The 19,393-nt window shown below is 38.6% G+C and overlaps 1 protein-coding gene across 3 annotated transcripts in view; it reads right to left on the reverse strand.

Annotated features, from left to right (window-relative positions):
- Nucleotides 1-4,084: 4,084 nt before the first annotated feature.
- Nucleotides 4,085-19,393, reverse strand: part of LOC121382800 — a 41,043-nt gene continuing 25,734 nt past the window's right edge. For all 3 annotated transcript variants that reach the window (XM_041512419.1, XM_041512418.1, XM_041512417.1), the window contains 8 exons: nucleotides 16,082-18,105; nucleotides 15,635-15,715; nucleotides 13,468-13,584; nucleotides 11,664-11,805; nucleotides 8,816-8,942; nucleotides 7,654-7,766; nucleotides 6,802-6,900; nucleotides 4,085-5,074 (listed from right to left, as the gene is read on the reverse strand). In XM_041512419.1, the coding sequence (XP_041368353.1) occupies nucleotides 5,010-5,074; nucleotides 6,802-6,900; nucleotides 7,654-7,766; nucleotides 8,816-8,942; nucleotides 11,664-11,805; nucleotides 13,468-13,584; nucleotides 15,635-15,715; nucleotides 16,082-18,105 (2,768 nt within the window). In that variant the 3' untranslated portion in view covers nucleotides 4,085-5,009. The remainder of the gene's footprint in view (nucleotides 5,075-6,801; nucleotides 6,901-7,653; nucleotides 7,767-8,815; nucleotides 8,943-11,663; nucleotides 11,806-13,467; nucleotides 13,585-15,634; nucleotides 15,716-16,081; nucleotides 18,106-19,393) is intronic.

Raw genomic sequence — 19,393 nt, forward strand, 5'->3', positions numbered from 1 at the left:
TCTCATTCTTGTACACAAAGGGGTGGGACATGACCCTGTGGTAAAGTGTGCGGTCTGTTTGGGATCAATCCCCATCGGTAGGCCCATTGAGCTATTTCTCATTCCAGCCAGTGCACCACGATTGGTATATCAAAGGCAGTAGTATGTGCTATCCTGTCTGTGGGATTGTCCATATAAAAGATTGCTTGCTACTAATGGAAAAATGTAGCGCGTTTCCTCTGTATATATTTCAAAATTACCAAATGTTTGACATCCAACAATGATGATTAATAAATCAATGCACTCTAGTGATATTTAACAAACTTTTAACTTTCTTGTACACAGCATACAGAATTAATGTTATTTTAGTCAGTGGGCCAGTCTACCTGAGGAAGACAGGAAACAAAATATGTTATCACTCAACTTTTGCAAGGGATATACCAAATATATGTCATGTTAAACAATTTATGCACATCTTAAAGTTATGCAACGTGATCAATGTTCCATACATCACTGGAATAATACATGACTATAATTAGAGATATCATCCATCTAACACAATAAGCAGTTGCTTTACTTGTCATGTTTTTAAAAATATCCTAAGCAAAGGTTGAGTAGTATACTAACCCAGAACAATGTTATTCCATATTAAGGGTTCAGAAATATGTTCAGGTTTTTTTTCATTATGTTTCTGTAATATTGATATAACTTTTATATATTGTTGAAATATTGATATAAATTTTATATATTGTTGAAATGGGGAAAATATGTTTTGATTTGAGTATGACACTGCATGTCTTCAATCACGTTTAGTTATTAGAACAGATATAAAACATTTAAAACTGATGTATGTTAAGCAAGTCCCTGTGAAGTAAGTACATGTAATCTACATTATGATAATTACAAGAGGTCAGATGTGCCTTAAAGGTAATTTTCTTTGCATCAGTTGTAATTTTGATTGTCCTAATGTCTATTCATATAGAAGCTCAAGGTAGAGTTTGGATGAGATGCAAAACAATACTCATCACATGATTTTTTAGCTTTGTTATAAAAACACAACCTACTGAATCGTTAAGTTACATATATGTGCCAGTTCAGAATACTCAAACTGATCACAAACATGAGTATTTACTTGTTTCGAGACCCTTATTGAGTGTCCAACAGTGTCTTGATACTTTAAAGGAGGGGACAATTAAGGCATTTGGCCTGGTATGCATAGTCAACAATATATAATGCAGATTATTGCTTAATATCAACAAGTATAATCGTATAGTTAATTAATAAAACACTTCAATGTGATGGCTGTTGTATATAACGGGCGCAGCCATTTTGTACCATCCCAGTGAATACGCCCTCTGGCGAGCTGGTGGTTACGTAATATCTAACGTGTCACATCAGGAATTAGTCTTCAAACTGAAGAAACAAAACATACCTGATTTTTGCAGATGCATCGCAATGTTCTGTAATAATATCCATCCCAGTAAGACGGCAACAAATATATATTATTTTTCAATACAAAATAAGCCACCATTGTCAGTGTTGAAATAACTGTATTATGTTTTGTACATGAATTAACCCATTTACTGAAATAATAATCAGTGTTTTCTTGGTTAATTAGTCTTTTCTTTTTGTGGTCTGTACCTGTGGTTCCTGATTGGCAGATGTATATTTAGATGGTCCCCAGACACTGTCTAGACACACTAAAAAGACGTGCCTCTTTTATTAAGATCACAGGGTATTGTGTGATAACCGTGTGGACACCCACAAATCGTAATGGACATTATCAGCCGTCCTGCTTTATTACTGTAAGTAATTCTGTAAAACCCGTAAGTAGACTTTCCCACCTAAAATCACAAAACTGACCAATTACGTAGTCCAAAAGAAAAGAAAATTATCATACGGGTATCGCAAGTGGTTGTTTTTGCTCGAATGTACCCTACCAATAGGCCTAATAATATGCTTTTTTTTTCTTTGGATTTTTTAAAAGAGTAAAATACTATAACTCCATTTCATTCTGTTGATGCAAATTGAAATATATTTAGTTAAATAGTTTATTATACTATCAAGTCATTTATGTTGTTTTACAAGTCAGGTTGATGAAAGTGAAGCGCCTTGTCGTAAATTAGAGCATTTGTTTACACTGTACATAGAGGCGTTGGACGGAGCCGACGTCATTTTGCATCAAGGTATACCACCAGACGTCACAAAAATTAAACAAAATGGCTGCCCCCAGTTAGCAGGAATAATCAAGTTTTTTTTATTAACTCTAAAATTACGTGTTTTTTCATTTCTTAAAGTGTTCAGTATGTGTCTGTCGTCCGGGTATGCATCTTTCCAACACATCAGGCTCATATTTGAGTTTATCCACCCTTTAACATCATAGCAACACCAAAAAGACTGTGGCTCTAAAGTTTATAAATTTGAAAATGTATTGTTGTGAAGTGCTGGAAGAAGTTATAGTTAATTACACATCCTGAAATATGTTTTACATGACCACAGCTCGAAATAAACACTTGTCTATTTGTCCCGACAGATGAAATCTGCTCGGTTAAGTCAAATGTACCTCTGTGGTTGTCCAGTGGACAAGTAAAAATGTTCAATGAAGTTTCATTTTGAGCAATCAAAAACATTGTCCTTGAATAAAACAACCAGTTATTTGGACAAGTAAAAATATTGGCAGACTGTGAGACATCTAGAGATGTACTTGTTCAGTGAACTAGTGAAAAATTATGTTTATTTCTATCACTGATGACTAGAAATAAAGAAGTTACTATAAAAACCAAAAACAAAGTTGAAGTCAGAAACACCATGATAGTGTACACAACGCTGTAAGAGGACCAAGTATTTCTCCATCACTGTGTGTGTGTAGCTTACGAGTTTCCACCGACGATAGATAATCAGAGCTTCAAAACTGACTTATGCCTTCAAGAAATTCAGTCTGCCAGAGTGTGCGTGATATTTACAGTATGGTTATGGATACTCTGGTGTGTGTCATTTAATGTATGCCACATCTCCAGAGTGTGTGATATTTAATGTATGCCATATCTCCACAGTGATATTTAACATATGTCACATCTCCAAAGTGTGATATTTTATGTATTCAACATCAATGTCTTTCAGTCTCTTGTGCTGTTATATACTTATTAAATAATATTCTTTCCTAAATGAATGAATTGGTGATTATTAATTATGAATATTGCAATGTATGTTATGTAAATATACAAATACAGTGTATATGTATATACATGTATGTTTTATTTATTTTTTAACTCCAATTTTGTGCTTGCTTGCATTGTAAGATCGAACCACCTCAGTGGACCTTTTCCCATCCCAATCAATACCCCATGACTGGTGTATCAAAGTTTGTGGTATGTGCTGTCCTGTACACGAAAGTGCATATAAAAGATCCATTACTGCTAATGGAAAACTGCAGAGGGTTTTCTCTAAAACTACATGTCAAAAATGACCAAATGATTGACATCCAATAGTTGATGATTAATAAATCATTGTGCTCTAGTGGTGTTGTTAAACAAAAACATATCTATTTATGGTTCAAGCATGCAGTTCTGGAGCCACACCTCAGCTGTGTTGGCCGTCTATCTAGGACTGTGGTTATTGGTTATAGTTGTTAGTGGACAGTGAGAAGCTTGCATAGTGCTTTACCACTTAGTAATCAAGTTTTTAAAAATGTATTCTGGGTTTGATTCGTTCGTTATGTTTTTAACATGCTCCTATACCACTAAGGTTTTGAGCATGTCCACCCCGGGTTCGACCTCTGGAGGCCAGGGGCCCAATCCGGGGCAGACCTGGGTTTGAGCCAAGCTGGTTGACCAAAAAGGCACAAGATGGCTGCCCCCATTTAGCATGAATAATCATGTTTTTGTTTTTTTAATTTAACTTTATGTGTTTTTCATTTGTTAAACTGTCAGTATGTGTTTCTGGTCCAGGTATGCATTTTTCCAACACAGGGCAGGAAGGGGTCGGTACTGTGGCTAACAAAATGTTTAGGAAGGGTCAAGTTATGCTTCTCTCCCAGAATATATTGAAACAAATATATATATATATTTGCTTGGAGCCTGGTTGAAATCCACACACAATACAAAAATACTGTTTGCATTTCATGTTTTAATAATTAATATTTACAGCTGTTAACAAAGAATAAGATAAATAAAATATATAATATAAAGTAATCATTAACATATACAAAATGCAAATATTTTCACAAGATAAATTCACATAATCATTTTGTATTATCTAATATGTGTGTTTTGTATAATAACACAATATGTTTATTTACATGTCAAATAATAGCCCATCAGATTGTTTTTCAAATATACACTAATAGTTTATAGAAATATGCAGTGTACATCAATATTTATAATCAGTTTTTGTGCATGTGTCAGTTTGATTTAAACTATATTTTATGAAACTGTAGGTGCAAGTCCATAGGAACAATATCTGAAGTGTGTGTGTGTGTGTGTGTGTGTGGGGGGGGGGGGGGGGGGGGGGGGGGGTGGATGGGTAGAGAACAAAACTTTTATCATATATCTACATTGAGTAGGACAAAAATGCCCAAGTAGGGGTGAGGCCTGTGTTTGTTTCAGTGTATTCTGAGACTTATTTTCTCGCTTACATCCATTTAAGGCTCAAGCACACTGTCCTGGGCTGACACCTCAGGTATCTGGGCCATCTATCCAGGACATGGAATTGATCGTTAATACATGTAGTTAGTGAGAGAGAAGTCGGTGTAGTGGCCTTACACATACCCACTGAGCTGTTAAAACACTTGAGTGGGAGCCGGTACCAGGACGTGAACTTGGTCTTGCTGCAATAGCTCTGTTGTCATCTTAGCACTGGATTGTCGACAAACTGCAAACATTCCTTTCCTTTTCTTTCATATATGTGTCCAGTCTTTATATTAATCATTTTTTTTGTGCCACAGTCTCCTTAAAACACATGGCCATCAAGTAGATTCCTTAGCAATATTTGTCTTTTCATCATGTTAACAGTTTCCCACGGCCCTCAAATGGTCACCACAATTTTAGCAGTCCACACAAACACACTGTTAGAAGAGTCATCGATGCCTGGTTACAAACTGTAAAAAGTAAATTGGTTGATGTGTGACAAATATGTTCATCAATTTCCAATTCAGAACTGAAGCTATTATTGAAAACAGTTACGTAACGCTCTAGGGGATATCAATGAAACATGGAAGAGAGAAGGTGGTATATCAAGGCTTACATGTACATGTACATCATTTTCAAAACAATGTTTCACTTTAATTAAAATGCAGCCAGCTATTGCTATTTTGTTCTTTAACAGATGATTTTCTATCAAATATTTATTACCAAACCAAATAAGCATAAATACAAACAGAAAATGCAATAGTATTGGTCAGATTGTGTCATAATAATGGGGAAATTGGGGGAGGGGGAGGAATTGATAGCAGTTTAATTTTCAAGCATTAGTGGTCTTAGCATTATAAAACATTACTGGAATGGGGTACAAAAATACCAAATGTTTTAGTATTTATTGAATGGTCACCTTAAATTTAAGATGAGTGCATTTTATACAAGACTAGGATATTTTAAAATGTACTTTAGTGGGCATTCTATACCATACTGGTTATGTCTGTCTATATTCTGTAGTTCCATCCTAAACGATATTTTAAAATGTACTTTAGTGGGCATTCTATACCATACTGGTTATATCTGTCTATATTCTGTAGTTCCATCCTAAACGATATTTTAAAATGTACTTTAGTGGGCATTCTATACCATACTGGTTATGTCTGTCTATATTCTGTAGTTCCATCCTAAACAACTTTTATCCCAGTAACATTCTGTAGTCACATGCTAAACCAGTCATATATCCTGGCAACAATTTCATAGTCCCATACTAATCAAGTATCCTACTAACTTTCTGTAGACATGCAAAACCAGTCATATATCCTGACATTCAATATCCTGGCATTCTGATGATTCAGTATCCTAGTAACATTCTGTAGTCACGGGCTAAACCAGTCATATATCCTAGCAACAATTTTACAGTCCCAAACTAAACAGTCAATATCCTAGTAACATTCTGTAGACATATGGAAAACCAGTCATATATCCTGACATTCTGATGATTCAATATCCTGGTAACATTCTGTAGTCACTGGCTAAACCAGTCTTATATCCTAGCAACAATTTTACAGTCCCAAACTAAACAGTCAATATCCTAGTAACATTCTGTAATCACATACTAAACCAGTCATATATCCTAGCAACCATTTTATAGTCCCAAACTAAACATTCAGTATCCTAATAACATTCTTTGCTAAACCAGTCATATATCCTAGCAACAATTTTACAGTTGTATGTCCTAGAATCATCCTGAAGTTTCATGCTCAGCCAGTCGTATATCCAAGATTCATTCTGTAGACCCTTGCTAAATTAGACAATAATATATCCTAGAAGCATAATATACCCTTGTAAAACTTGTGTAGTCCAATATTATAGTTGTATATCATTGCAAAAATCTTATATATACTGAGCTAAGCAGTGATATTTTAATAAAAAATGTATAGTCCCATAATAAACAGTCATACATCCTAGTGAACATTTTGTAGTCCAGTATTATACAGTCATATATCATTGTCAAAATCTGAGCAGTCCTATCCTAATAAAAATCATATAGTCCCATAATAAACAGTCCTACATCCTAATAAAAATCATATAAGCATGTGCCAGACAGTCATTTTGTAGTTGTAATATTCTGCTGTTCTATACTGGTGTCACTCTAGTAATCATGCTGTTAAATATGCTTGGTATTCCTCACCTGTTCCACATACCACTGGGCTGAATGATCCTAGTACAGTCTTGTTAGACGATTTCAAAATATTTACAAACTGTATTTTCAGAGATGTGGCTTGATCACCTAAAATGGAAAATACAGTATTACAAAAAAAGAAAAGAAAAAAAAGACGACCCCCCCCCCCCCCCCCCCTAAAAAACAACAAAAACTACCAACATTATAATATCATTTGTTGTGTGTATTGGGTTATTCTTGTTCTCGCCAAAGCTCCACAGCTAGTGTTACAAAAGCCATTGCATGTACTATCCTGTTTGTGGAATGGTGCATAAAAGATCCCATGCTGCTAATAAAAAAAAGAATAACCCATGGAGTGGCAGCAGAGGTTTCCTCTCTTAACTATAACTCTGTGGTTGTTAACCATATGTCTGATCCCGTATACCCATATTACAATGTGTTGAGTGCCATGTTAAATAAATATACACAACTTCATATACATCGTTTTCGCTTCCTATTTGCGCAAAAATATATAGAAAGTTGTGAAGTTCTGTATTTATTACATACCTTCTTTTATTTAAAAAAACACCTTTTTTTAATTTAACGTCATAACAACACCTTAAATGATTTCATCAATCCTCCTTTCATGGATTTACTTAACCTTAAGAATCATACCCTGCGGCAATCTTGTGTAATGTTTAAAATACAATTTGACATAATTTGTAAATCAGACATTAACTCCAAAAAAATAAGGCAATTCCCCATTTACAAGTTCCAGTCCAGATCGCTTATGTGTAATACTTTATCACACAGTTTGAAAATGTCTGTCACTATAGTAAGATTAGATAGGTATGTAATAAAACATCTTTCTTTCCTACTGACCTGTGAAATAAACATCAACGGACAGACAGCCATTGTCATCACTGTTGACAACCACAGCGAGATTCCACCAGCCAGTTTGAAGGGCCTCAGCGTACTGCCGCAGTATGTCGCGTCTGTAACAACCAGAACTCTTATATTAACAGTCATAACTCTTAAACTAACAGTCATAACTCTTAAACTAACAGTCATAACTAACTCTTAAAGTAACGGACATAACTCTTAAACTAACAGTCATAACTTAAACTAACAGTCATAACTAATTCCTAAAGTAACGGACCTAACTCTTAAACTAACAGTCATACAGGGTATCTCTACTTTTAAAGTAACAGTCATAACTGTAAGGGCGATGTCACATTGTATGCAAATAGCCACAGAAATAATCAGTTACATATATCGTAATGTTTTTTTTATGTAAATCCGCTATTGTCGTACAAGACACTCGTATTATGTGGTGTTGCCTCAACTCTTCAAGTAACAATCATAATTGTTAAAGATCAAGACATATTAAAATACTGACACAGTATATGGTGCATAACATTAATTTAATAATTACATGTAACTCTAAAAGTAATAATAATAAATATTACCCACAACCATAAATGTTAAAGTAACAATGATACAGGTCTCTTAAAGTAACAATGATAACTTTTGAACTAACATTACTCTTAAACTAACACTCATAACTCTTAAACTAACATTCATATTTTTAAGTAGCATTCATAACTCTTGAATAAACATGCATAACTTTCGAACTGACATTCATAACTCTTTAACTAACATTCATAACTCTTAAACTAACATTAATAATTTTTAAAGAACATTTGTAACTCTTGAATAAACATGCATAACTTTCGAACTAACATTCATAAGTCTTTAACTAACACTGATAACACTTAAACTAACATTCATAACTATTAAACTAACATCCATCTCTTAAAGCAACAGTCATACTTACTTGTGTCTAGTCTGTAAAAATTCAAATACAAAACAAGTTACTTTTAAAATAGATCTAGCATTCATAATTCTTAAATACCACCAGCACATATGCCTATTAAAATAGTGTTCCAGTATATCACTGAAACAATCATAGCAGTGGCTGGTGTCTTTACTGTGATATATACGGTAGTATTGGTCGTATATTAACTAAAGAATGTTGTTATACTTGATCAGAGTGGTTGGTTTCTTTATGGTGACCTGTACTACGGGCATGTCCACGGCAATGATATCTGCACACGCAAGTCTCCCCGCTCCTCGGTCCGGCACATGGATCACAAACGATCTTCCAATAACTGAAACAATTAAAACTTCAGGTTAACAATCCTGGGGCCTATATCACAAAACAACGTAAGTTTACGTCTGCGACTAGCAGTTATACCAGACATACATTTACACGTGTTTGGCTTCTATTTCACGAATAAAATGACATCATTACGGAAGATGGAACGTTTTAAGAACAAAAGAAAATGAAATACGTGTACTTTTAACTATATATATACTACTCAAAAGAATTTAAGGGTCAAAAATTTATAACCAAATAAGTTTCAGAGTGTATTAGATTGATGATGTAAACTACACAATTTTTTTTATTTATTGTTCCATATTTACAAAACGCCACAAATAAACGTCACTGTATACAAGAAAGTCACACGACATGCTGTCAAAGTTGAAGGTTGTCAAACATGGATTTTACACATTAGAACATTCGTTTAATAGTGTGTGAATCCACCCCTGGCGCGAATACACTCGACACATCGTTGCCTCATGCTGTTGATCAGACGTCTGAAGAACTCTTGGAGAATGGCCTGCCACTCTGCCATAAGAAGTTGACCCAGATCATGAAGGTTGGCCGGAGGGGCATCGTTATCCCGAACTCTCCTGCCTAATTCGTCCCAGGCGTTCTCTATTGGGGCCAAGTCAGGCGAATATGCTGGCCAATCCATCCTGGCGATACCTTGTTGTCTGAGAAAGTCCGTTACCACCCTGGCGCGGTGGGGTCTGGCATTGTCATCCTGCAGAACTGCCCCGCCGCCAATCTGCTGAAGGCCTGGGAGAACCAACAGCCGGATAATCTCATTCAGATAGCGGATTCCATTCAGATTGCCATCCACCACATAGAGGGGGGTCCTGTGGTGGATAGAGATGCTGCCCCACACCATGACGCTGCCACCACCGAACCGGTGACGTTGTCTAACGTTAACGTCAGCGAAGCGCTCCCCAGGACGTCTGTAGACACGAACCCGACCGTTGTTGAACTGGAGACTAAACCTGGACTCATCAGTGAACATCACTCGACCCCACTGAACACGTTGCCACCGCAGATGAAGCGTGCACCAGTGACGTCTGGCCGTTCTGTGACGTGGTAGGAGTGGTGGTCGAACAGCCTGGCGACGGCAGCGTAGATTATTGGCTCTCAGACGATTGCGTATGGTTTGATCAGACACTCGAGTTCCAGTCGCAGTCCGCAGATTGTTAAGTAATCGGCGTGCAGTGGTTGTGCGTTGACGTAGAGCCATATTGGTGATGTAGCGGTCCTCTCTATTTGTAGTGCTTCGGGGTCTTCCCGAACGTGGACGATTTCGAACAGAATTCGTTGCTTGGTACCGTTGCCACAGTCGGCCAACGACACTCTGACTGACACCAAGTCTCAGAGCAACATTTCTTTGCGTATTGCCATCCTGAAGCCAAGCAATAGCCCTCGATCTTCGATAGTCAGTTGAAGTCGTACCATTGTCGAATTTGGAGTGTGCACCGTACACGAACGCAAGCTCCAATTATACGGAAATTCAGCATTGGGAACATGGAATACACGTGCAAAGCGTGCAAATGAAGCGCTTTGTGAAAAAGCAAGTTATGGGCACTTAGCAGACCTTTCGCTTTCGCCCTAATTTACGTGCAAATGTAAGCATGTTTTCGCCATTATAACTAGTCGACAGTGTCAATGACAGTGGATTTTAATTCATTTATGGGTTGCTTAGACCCACTTTCGTCAAAATGGAACAATACCATGCGTGACATTATGGTCTAGCTAATATAATTGACATTCAGAAAATAATGTCGAAAATATCGTCTGACCCTTAAATTCTTTTGAGTAGTATATATTTATCATACTATAATAGTAATAAGAATTGTTGTTAGTCGTAGATTTACGTTTACGTGCAAAACTAGGCTTACGATGTTTTATGAAATTGGGACCAGACCCGTAGAAACCTGGGTGGTGATGTTCGGGGGGGGGGGGGGGGAGAGAGCCTGGCTCCCCCTCCAAAATAAATATACTGCATGAAGAATATATAATGAACAAAACTAAGGTGGAAGGAAAGGACATGGGACCCCTATGTAGGGTGTAACATGTCACTACAAATAGTGTTGTTGTTGGGTTTTTGGTCATGTGTTATCTTCAACTATTGATAAGGTCCTCCGTTTACTAAGGTATAGTAACGTTATTCAAAAACAACAAGTCTCACCAAAATGAATCATAGTAACATTAGATCTATTCAGCAAAATTTCACACCGAGATTAGTAACATTATTGATAACAAAAAGTCACAGCAGATTGAGACATTAAATAAAATTTTTTTATCCAAAAGCAAACTGTCACACCAAAATGAGGTACATAAGCAAAACGTCACACTAGACTGAAGTATCAAAAAAGTACAAATATGTCATATCACATTAATACGCACCCGGCCTCGGCGGTGTCGTGGTTAAGCCATTGGACATAAAGCTGGTAGGTACTGGGTTGGCAGCAAGGTACCGGCTCCCACCCAGAGCGAGTTTGAACGACTCAATGGGTAGGTGTAAGGCCACTACATCCTCTTTTTCGCTCACTAACCACTAACAACTGCCCACTGTCGAGGACAGACAGTCCAGATAGCTGAGTTGTATTCCAAGAACAGCGTGCTTGAAGCTTAATAGGATATGAGCACGGAAATAAATTGAAATAAATGAAACTGATACGCGAGTAACGTTGAGCAGAAGCAAACAATCATACCAGACTGTGACTGTACGTTTTACCTGAGTAGGGACCCGACAGAGGAAGATCAACGTCGGTGAAAACTCGCTTTCCTCCACCCATGTCGTAAGTTCCCACTTTGTTGGCCTGATCTCCGAGTTCACACCTCAACGGATTGCTGGCCTTGCAGTTTTCATAGCCAGTCTGACAGAAATAATACCATCAAAATAAACAACTTTGTTCCAATATAATAAAATTATTGGTTTTCAGCCATTTTTGCAATACACGTAGTTTTACTCATCTAGTGTCTCACGAGTACTCGAGCACAGGCCGAGTGTAACAACACTCAGTCCGTTCATAGGACTATAGTACCCGTGTAAGAAAGTGCACTCTCATTTAATAAAATATCTCTTACGTCATTTTGCCAGATGCTTGCCGCCGGTTATGTTATACACCTATGAGACATGGAGGGAAAACAAAAGTCGAATGTGTGGAATGCAATACAATGGCAGGATTTGGTATCCATGTTTAGCGCCGGAATTAAGATGAAAAATGCTATTTTACTTTATTCCAAGGTGTCCGGTCCCCCCCCCCCCCCCCACACACCTCAAATTTGAGAAGTGCCCCTTTTATTTAGGATTTTTACAAATTTATTTATTCTGTCAATGTATAGATCACTGTAGAATACGTCTGCCAGCGTCCCTGTTGTAGCACTATTATATTATGGTCCATGTGAACCGTGTGTAATTTTTCAATAGTGCATTTTCATAATGTTATGGTGCCCTTTTTGTCTTGGACCCCCCCAAACTACCCCCCCCCCCCCCCCCCCCCCCGCATCAGAAAAGCTGGATCCGCCCCAGTAATCCGGATAATCAGCTTCCGGAACCGGACGGTCATAATTCTGAACCAAATGTAAAAAGTAAAAGCAAATTGCAGTGTGTGACCGGTCGCCACTGATTGAACATAAAAGCAATCCGCCAATTAATGCTAAAGGAATCGACAGAGATAAAATGGCTGCACAGGGTTTCACACCGCAGTTTATTTAACCATTCACCTGTGTTTATTTAACGTTAGTCGGGTAGAGCACAAGTGTTAACAAATGTTTTTGGTTTTTTAAATATAATTTTCTTGATCTATAGAAATGTTAAATGAAAGATTAAATACCGTATTCTTTAGTAAATGTCCGATTCATGAGTTAATACAATTTTGAGCAACAGTTGTCAACAGGTCCGAACATAAAAACAAATGTACGCCAATTATGACACAATTCGCTGTCAGTCACTATGGTCGAGTCAAGCAAAAAAAAAAAAGAAAAGAAAGAAAACGTCATGAAATTATTGTCCAAGAAAACAGAGAAATCTGCCGGTATAAATCGGTAAATCCAAAAGCGAGTCTGGATGGCATGTCAAAATATTTTGCTAATAGATTTGGCCAAGAAATAGGAAAATCAACAATTGGCGACATTCTGAACAAAAAAGGAAAATGGCCTAATATAGCTGAAGATGAATCGTCACTTTCTAGATCGCGACATGCCAAGAACCAGAAGTTAGAAGAGGATCTCCACCTGTGGCTAAGTGACATGTCCAGTCGGAATGCGGTAATCAATGACCAAATGTTTTGGTTTCATGGAAGCCCTATACTCATCCAGAAAAATTGCCAATTAAGGAGCCTTATTAGTTAACCATTCGGATAATGAATGAATGAATGAATGAATGATGATGATGATGATGATGATGATGATGATGATAAATAAATAAATGAAACATTTTCTGCAAATTATTTACTTTTATTTTTTTATTTTATTATTACAAAAAGTGTTTATTTTTATTTTTTAAAATTGCAACATGACCATGGACACGAGCTTACCGTAACGTTGACCATATACGGGTTGTAGTGCGGACCTACACTGCTGCAGACCTTGGTCGCTGCCTTACCATCTCCAGATATAGGCTTCTCGTGAACGTGCCAGTTGTGTTTTAGAGTCTGAAACAATGCATTAATATATACTTAAAGCTACAAATAACAATCAGTCAATCAATCAACCATTTGACTTGTGCTTTCATCCACTGAAGGTTCAAGGTTCGAGTGTCTTGAGCACATTCTCAGAGATTCTTTGGTGGACGTGTCCAAGATGGGGGGTGGGGTGGTGGTGGTGGTGTGTGTGTATGTGTGTGTGTGTGTGCGTGATAAGGGTATTATAATTATATATATATATGTGTGTGTGTGTGTGTGTGTGTGTGTTTACGTCAGTCCTAATTATGAAATAAATTAGTCATAAATAGAGCGGGCAGCCACAAACCAAAAAAATAAAATAAAAATATTTAGACTCCATTCCAGTCCAGGGGCGGGACGTAGCCCAGTGGTAAAGCGCTCGCTTAATGCGCGGTCGGTTTAGGATCAATCTCCGTCGTTGGACCCATTGGGCTATTTCTCGTTCCAGCCAGTGCACCACGACTGGTGTAATAAAGGCCGTGGTATGTACTATTCTGTCTGTGGGATGGTGCATATAAAAGATCCCTTCGAAATCGAAAAAGAGTAGCCCATGAAGTGGCGACAGCGGGTTTCTTCTCTCTATATATCTCTGTGGTCCTTAACCATGTGTTGAGTGCGTCGTTAAATAAAACATTTCCTCCTCCATTCCAGTCCATTGAAATTTCAGCAACAGTTTGTAATAAAGGTTGTCAGGATTAGTTGTAACTTCAAGTTAACAGGGATAATAGATTAACTTTCAATTCACCATATTATAATATAAACAACAAAACCGGTAACATGTTCAAAATCGTATCTTTGGAAAAGATGGAGTTCAAGGGATATTTGACAAGGTCATGATTCTTATTGTGAAGCAATGTTTTGAGTTTCGCTATTAGGAGGACTGCCACTTCCCAAAACGCTATCTCTATATCATAATTCACAGAGGCAAAATGCAAACAACTAGAGTTTAACAAGCATTCTGAGAGTACTGCTGAAGCAATACACGTCTCCTTATCAGGCCCAACACATTTTCGTATCTCCTAAATTTAAGGGCCATAACTGTAAAAATTGGGAAGGTAAACTTTTATCTGTAATAGTACATGATAAAATTATAAAGAAATTTTCAACTCAGTATTTCGAGGCACTGTGAAAACACATAGAGAAAACTATATGTGAGACAGACGGACCGACAGACAGACATATGGACGGACGGAGATGAAACCCCCCGCTAGCCCGGTAGGGGACTAATAACCCTGTGTATCATCGCACAAGAATATTTTGGCTCGGTGCATGCGCAGTTTAAATACATTTTTAATTTGTGGGTTGTGGGTATCTAAACATTATCTCGTCCCAATACTGGAACTTCCTAACAAGGGGGGGGGGGGGGGGGGGGGGAGGAGGATACGGGTACACATATATGCTAAAACGACGTCTGCTGCATGCTTGTAAAACAATATCTGGAGGAAGGGGGAATGGAGTGCAACATCTGTCGATTGGAGCACAAGCGAGATTTTTATCTTTATATAATTACAAACTTTACGAATTTATACGATTTACTGTATTCTGATTGGATGACGTCACTAAAAAAACAAGCGTTATCCTTCCATAAAGCTCATAAAAATACGTCATCACGGAAGACCAAGATCGATTGGAACTATTTTTAGCTGGATGGGCGAGAAGCCCAAATGACTCAGTTCGGTGATCGTTTTAAAAATAGAACAAGGAAGTGACCTGTTTTCTCGATTAAAAAAATAAGGGAAACTGGATGAGATATTCATGTTATAATTAAAAAAAATTACAATATATTTTTTATTTGTTTTTATTCTGTTACCCCCCCCCCCCCCCCCCCCCCCCAAACATCCAATAGTATGTATACATGTATTCCTACGCTTATTTACAGAACATGGTTGACGGTAAGAACGAAAGAAATTATTTTTGAGTGTTTTAAGGTACACTTCTTGTACTGTTTGTAATTATAGAGTAGGAAAAAAACAAACCTTTCGTCCCATAACCCATCCACAATCACGTTCTGTACTGTACATTGTATTCGTGTATTACTTACATGAGTTTTTTCATCCGGGTAGTTTATGTCCATCAGTATGTTAGTGTCACTGTACGAACCATCTGGATACACGTACTGACCCTAAGTGTATACAAACAAAACAGGTAAATGATTAGCAGTTATGTAGGCCATGACACAAACACAAAACCAGCACAAAAATAACAAACGATTTGGACTCATCCTTTTACGGGTATGGGTTAACGTTGCACACGACTATTATCAATCAAATTCTGACACGCTCTTTTTGAGACAAATTGAAATATATTTATTAGCCATCATCTGATCATAGATTCAACTTCTAGGATTACCAGATTCACTTCAAATGTTTATAAATCAACAACCTCCAAATAGTAAATAATTTGAAGAGCCATGACAAAATATTTTCACGAAATATACACACAGGTTGATAGGAGGCATGGGTTATTTTAAAAGACGTTTAATTCTTACCATTTGTATGTAACCTGTCAATGTAGTCTCGGTCACTCGGAACGTGGCTGATGCTTGAATGTACGTGCCTCCTGTAAGCGCGAGATCCTGTACAATCGATGCACAAACCCATCGAGACGAGGCAGCGTCATCCCTGTGGATGACAATCGACCGCCCCACGATGCTGTTCACCCCAAACAAGTTGAGATTGGAATCTGTTGACGTTCTGCTATAGATGATTCTGTTAGAGATGAGGCCAAACTTCCCGCTTAGGTCGCCTACCTCGTACTGGTCGTTAGTTCCTTTAGCTGGCGCCGGACTTCCGGTGAAGCTTACGTTGAATGGGTTAAAATGGCCGCCAACTGATTTACTGCTGCACGGATTTGTGACGTCACTTCCTGTCGGAACAGGGAACAGATGAACGTGATATTTTTCAGCCATGTTGTTCAAATTTTTAAGATCAACATTCATATCGGTGAATTGATGAATCACTCCAGCCGTTTGAGAGAATTTAATGAAACCTGTCACCGACTCCGACCAGCCATCCACCTTGGCCGCTTGTGTTCTCACTTCCTTTATTGTTGCGCATGCGATTCTGACGTTGGTCTTTAACCCGGAACCGTAGACAACAATAGATTTACCAATAACGGACGACGGACCGGAGAGCGGAAGATTTCCGTCCACAAAGGTGAATTTCCTAGGCACTGCTTTTCCCGGCGTCAAGGTCACGCTCTGAGACAACTTCCGGGTCAGATCGCCGACCCGACATCCCCGCTGGTTGCCTGGGAAACACTGATTCAGATTCCCGGTTCCCATCATGCTCGGGTCATACGTGCCAAGGGTGGACTGGCAACGGTCGAACTCTGCCGCCTGGTCATCGTAACCCACGGGGGAGCTGTGGATCATCCAGCCGGCTATGATGAACTCTGGGTGCTGCTGGCCATCGGTGTAGTCCAACGACACGAACACCGACGTCTCGACAAAGTCGTCGTCTCTGACCTGCCTCAACAACACGTGACCACTGACCGGATACTTAAACGTAGCCATGGCGGTGATGGTTGCTTTCGATTCTATTATGTTGGAGCACACCCACCTGGCCCCACTTGTGTAGTGGATGACCACCGATTTACCCATGATGCTGCTCGGCCCAAACATTGGGAGGTTGTTGTCCCAGTATGTGGCTGATAAAGCTGTTTCTCCGGTCAGTAAGCCGAACTTGCCACTGATGTCGCCCACCTCGTACTTGTCAAATGATTCCTTTTTTGGATCCGGATTCACCGTTATTCTATAGGGGTTGAAATGGCCCCCGACAGACCCAACGTCACACACAGACTGAGTCTCCAATGCTTTATACGGGACAGGGTAGGCGTGGATGTGATAACCAGCCGCTTTGTTTTGCAAGTTATAAACACTCACACGGACTTCCGTATAATCGAACGGAGATGTCTGAAGGAACTGAAAGTTGCCGATCACCCCGTCGTTGCTGAATTTGGCAACGCTGTGTCTCCCGCTGACGGCGACAATACGCGAACACCCCATCACTTCATCAGTCGTTTGATCAACAATAACAATGATTTTCGAGGAAATGTCAACGACGCCGCTAATATTGAAGCTAGTGTCACGGAATAAGGTCCTGGCCGAGCCGTAATTCGACCCAACCGGAACTTCCCCCAGCTTCCCACACAGGTCACCAACTGCGCACTTCTCAGGATCCGTGGTGGTGCAGCCATTGCCGGATACATGCAAAGGGTTGTAACTCTGTCGTGTCGTGACGTGAGAGCACGACGTCACAGTCTCGGCCACTATAGTCCAGTTGTAACTTCTGCTATGCGCTTTCTGCGTGTCGTGCACATAGAGGTTTGGTAAGATCTGCACGCCACCGCCGTCCACGAACGATCTGAACCAGATGGATCCCATGACGGCGCCCGCCATGTCGGCCACGTAGTAGTTGTACTTGGTGTGGACGTTGTTGACATCCACGTTGATGGTGGCGCAGGCGGTGTATGTCGTGCTGCCCGATACAACACTGATGTGTAGGGTTCGCCCTGCAATGAGAGAAGTCATGTGATGACGTAATATATACAAATGATAAAAACATTTGTGAGAATAATTTAATTATTTGTATATTAAACTCTCATATTACAGCCTCCATTAATGTTACAGCTATTATTGTCTCTTGGTACATGTTTCTCTTTACCCCTGCGCGTGCTGTAACCTCACCGTGGTGCAGGGGTGGCCAATACAGGACAAAATTGAAATTTTAAGTAAAAGTCAGTATCTATCTGTGATATTTGTATTTGTGCACAGTTATTTACACTGTTTTTGTTTAAATCTTGAATTCTTGTATTGATGTTGATCATCACTTTATTTGTTTGTATTACCATAGTTTGACACCCAATAGCCGATGTGTTTTTCGTACTGGGGTGTCGTTAAACATTCACTCATTCATTCATTGTTTCTCTTTACAGCACACAAAGGGTTAATTTACTAGGCTATGTAGCATTTCCATAACTACAACCTCAATTTCCTAAAACTAGACGTCCAGCCAGTTCAAATGAGAAAACAGTTTAGTATATATCAGGAATTAAAAATATATATTATTAAAAACAAATGTTTATATGGATCTGATGGGGCCGGTTTGAGGTTACCTAATGAATCCCTAACGCGCACGCTCGCTCGCTCGCTCTCGCTCGCGCTCTCTCTCTCTCTCTCTCTCTCTCTCTCTCTCTCTCTCTCTCTCTCTCTCTCTCTCTCTCTCTCTCTCTCTCTCTCTCTCTCTCTCTGTTCATCTAATTAAAATTAGCTCCACTATTACATGTGGATCTAACAGCAGCCAGTTGGAGCTCATGTCCACCAATCAAAACCTTACTTGCAGAATCATGCCAGTCATTTAAAAATAAATTGAAAACATTCCGAATTATCCTGAGGGTATACGACATGTTTCATGTGAATTACGAATGCCTTATTTAGACCAGTAGAACTAATTTTAATCAGATTGCTAACAACACTGCGTAGTCTCCAATGTCCAGGTAACATTTCGTCTGTAAATAATAATTTAAATATTGACCAATCACACTTCGCCTTTTATAATGTTATTTGGGAGCATACAAATTCTAAAAATATCGGGCGAGTCTATATTAGTGGCTGCAGTACAGCGAACCATACCAATACGTACGGGATGGGTTATCAGTCTTCAATTTTACATTAAAAATTATTTATTTATTTATTAAAAAACCCAAACTAAATCAGTCTTCAGTTTTACATTACAAATTATTTATTTTATAAAATAAAACATGTTTTAAGGCATTCTTAATTCACACGAAACATGTCGTA

This window comes from Gigantopelta aegis, chromosome 10 (genome assembly GCF_016097555.1).
Source record: "Gigantopelta aegis isolate Gae_Host chromosome 10, Gae_host_genome, whole genome shotgun sequence".
Taxonomy (NCBI): Eukaryota; Metazoa; Mollusca; class Gastropoda; order Neomphalida; family Peltospiridae; genus Gigantopelta; species Gigantopelta aegis.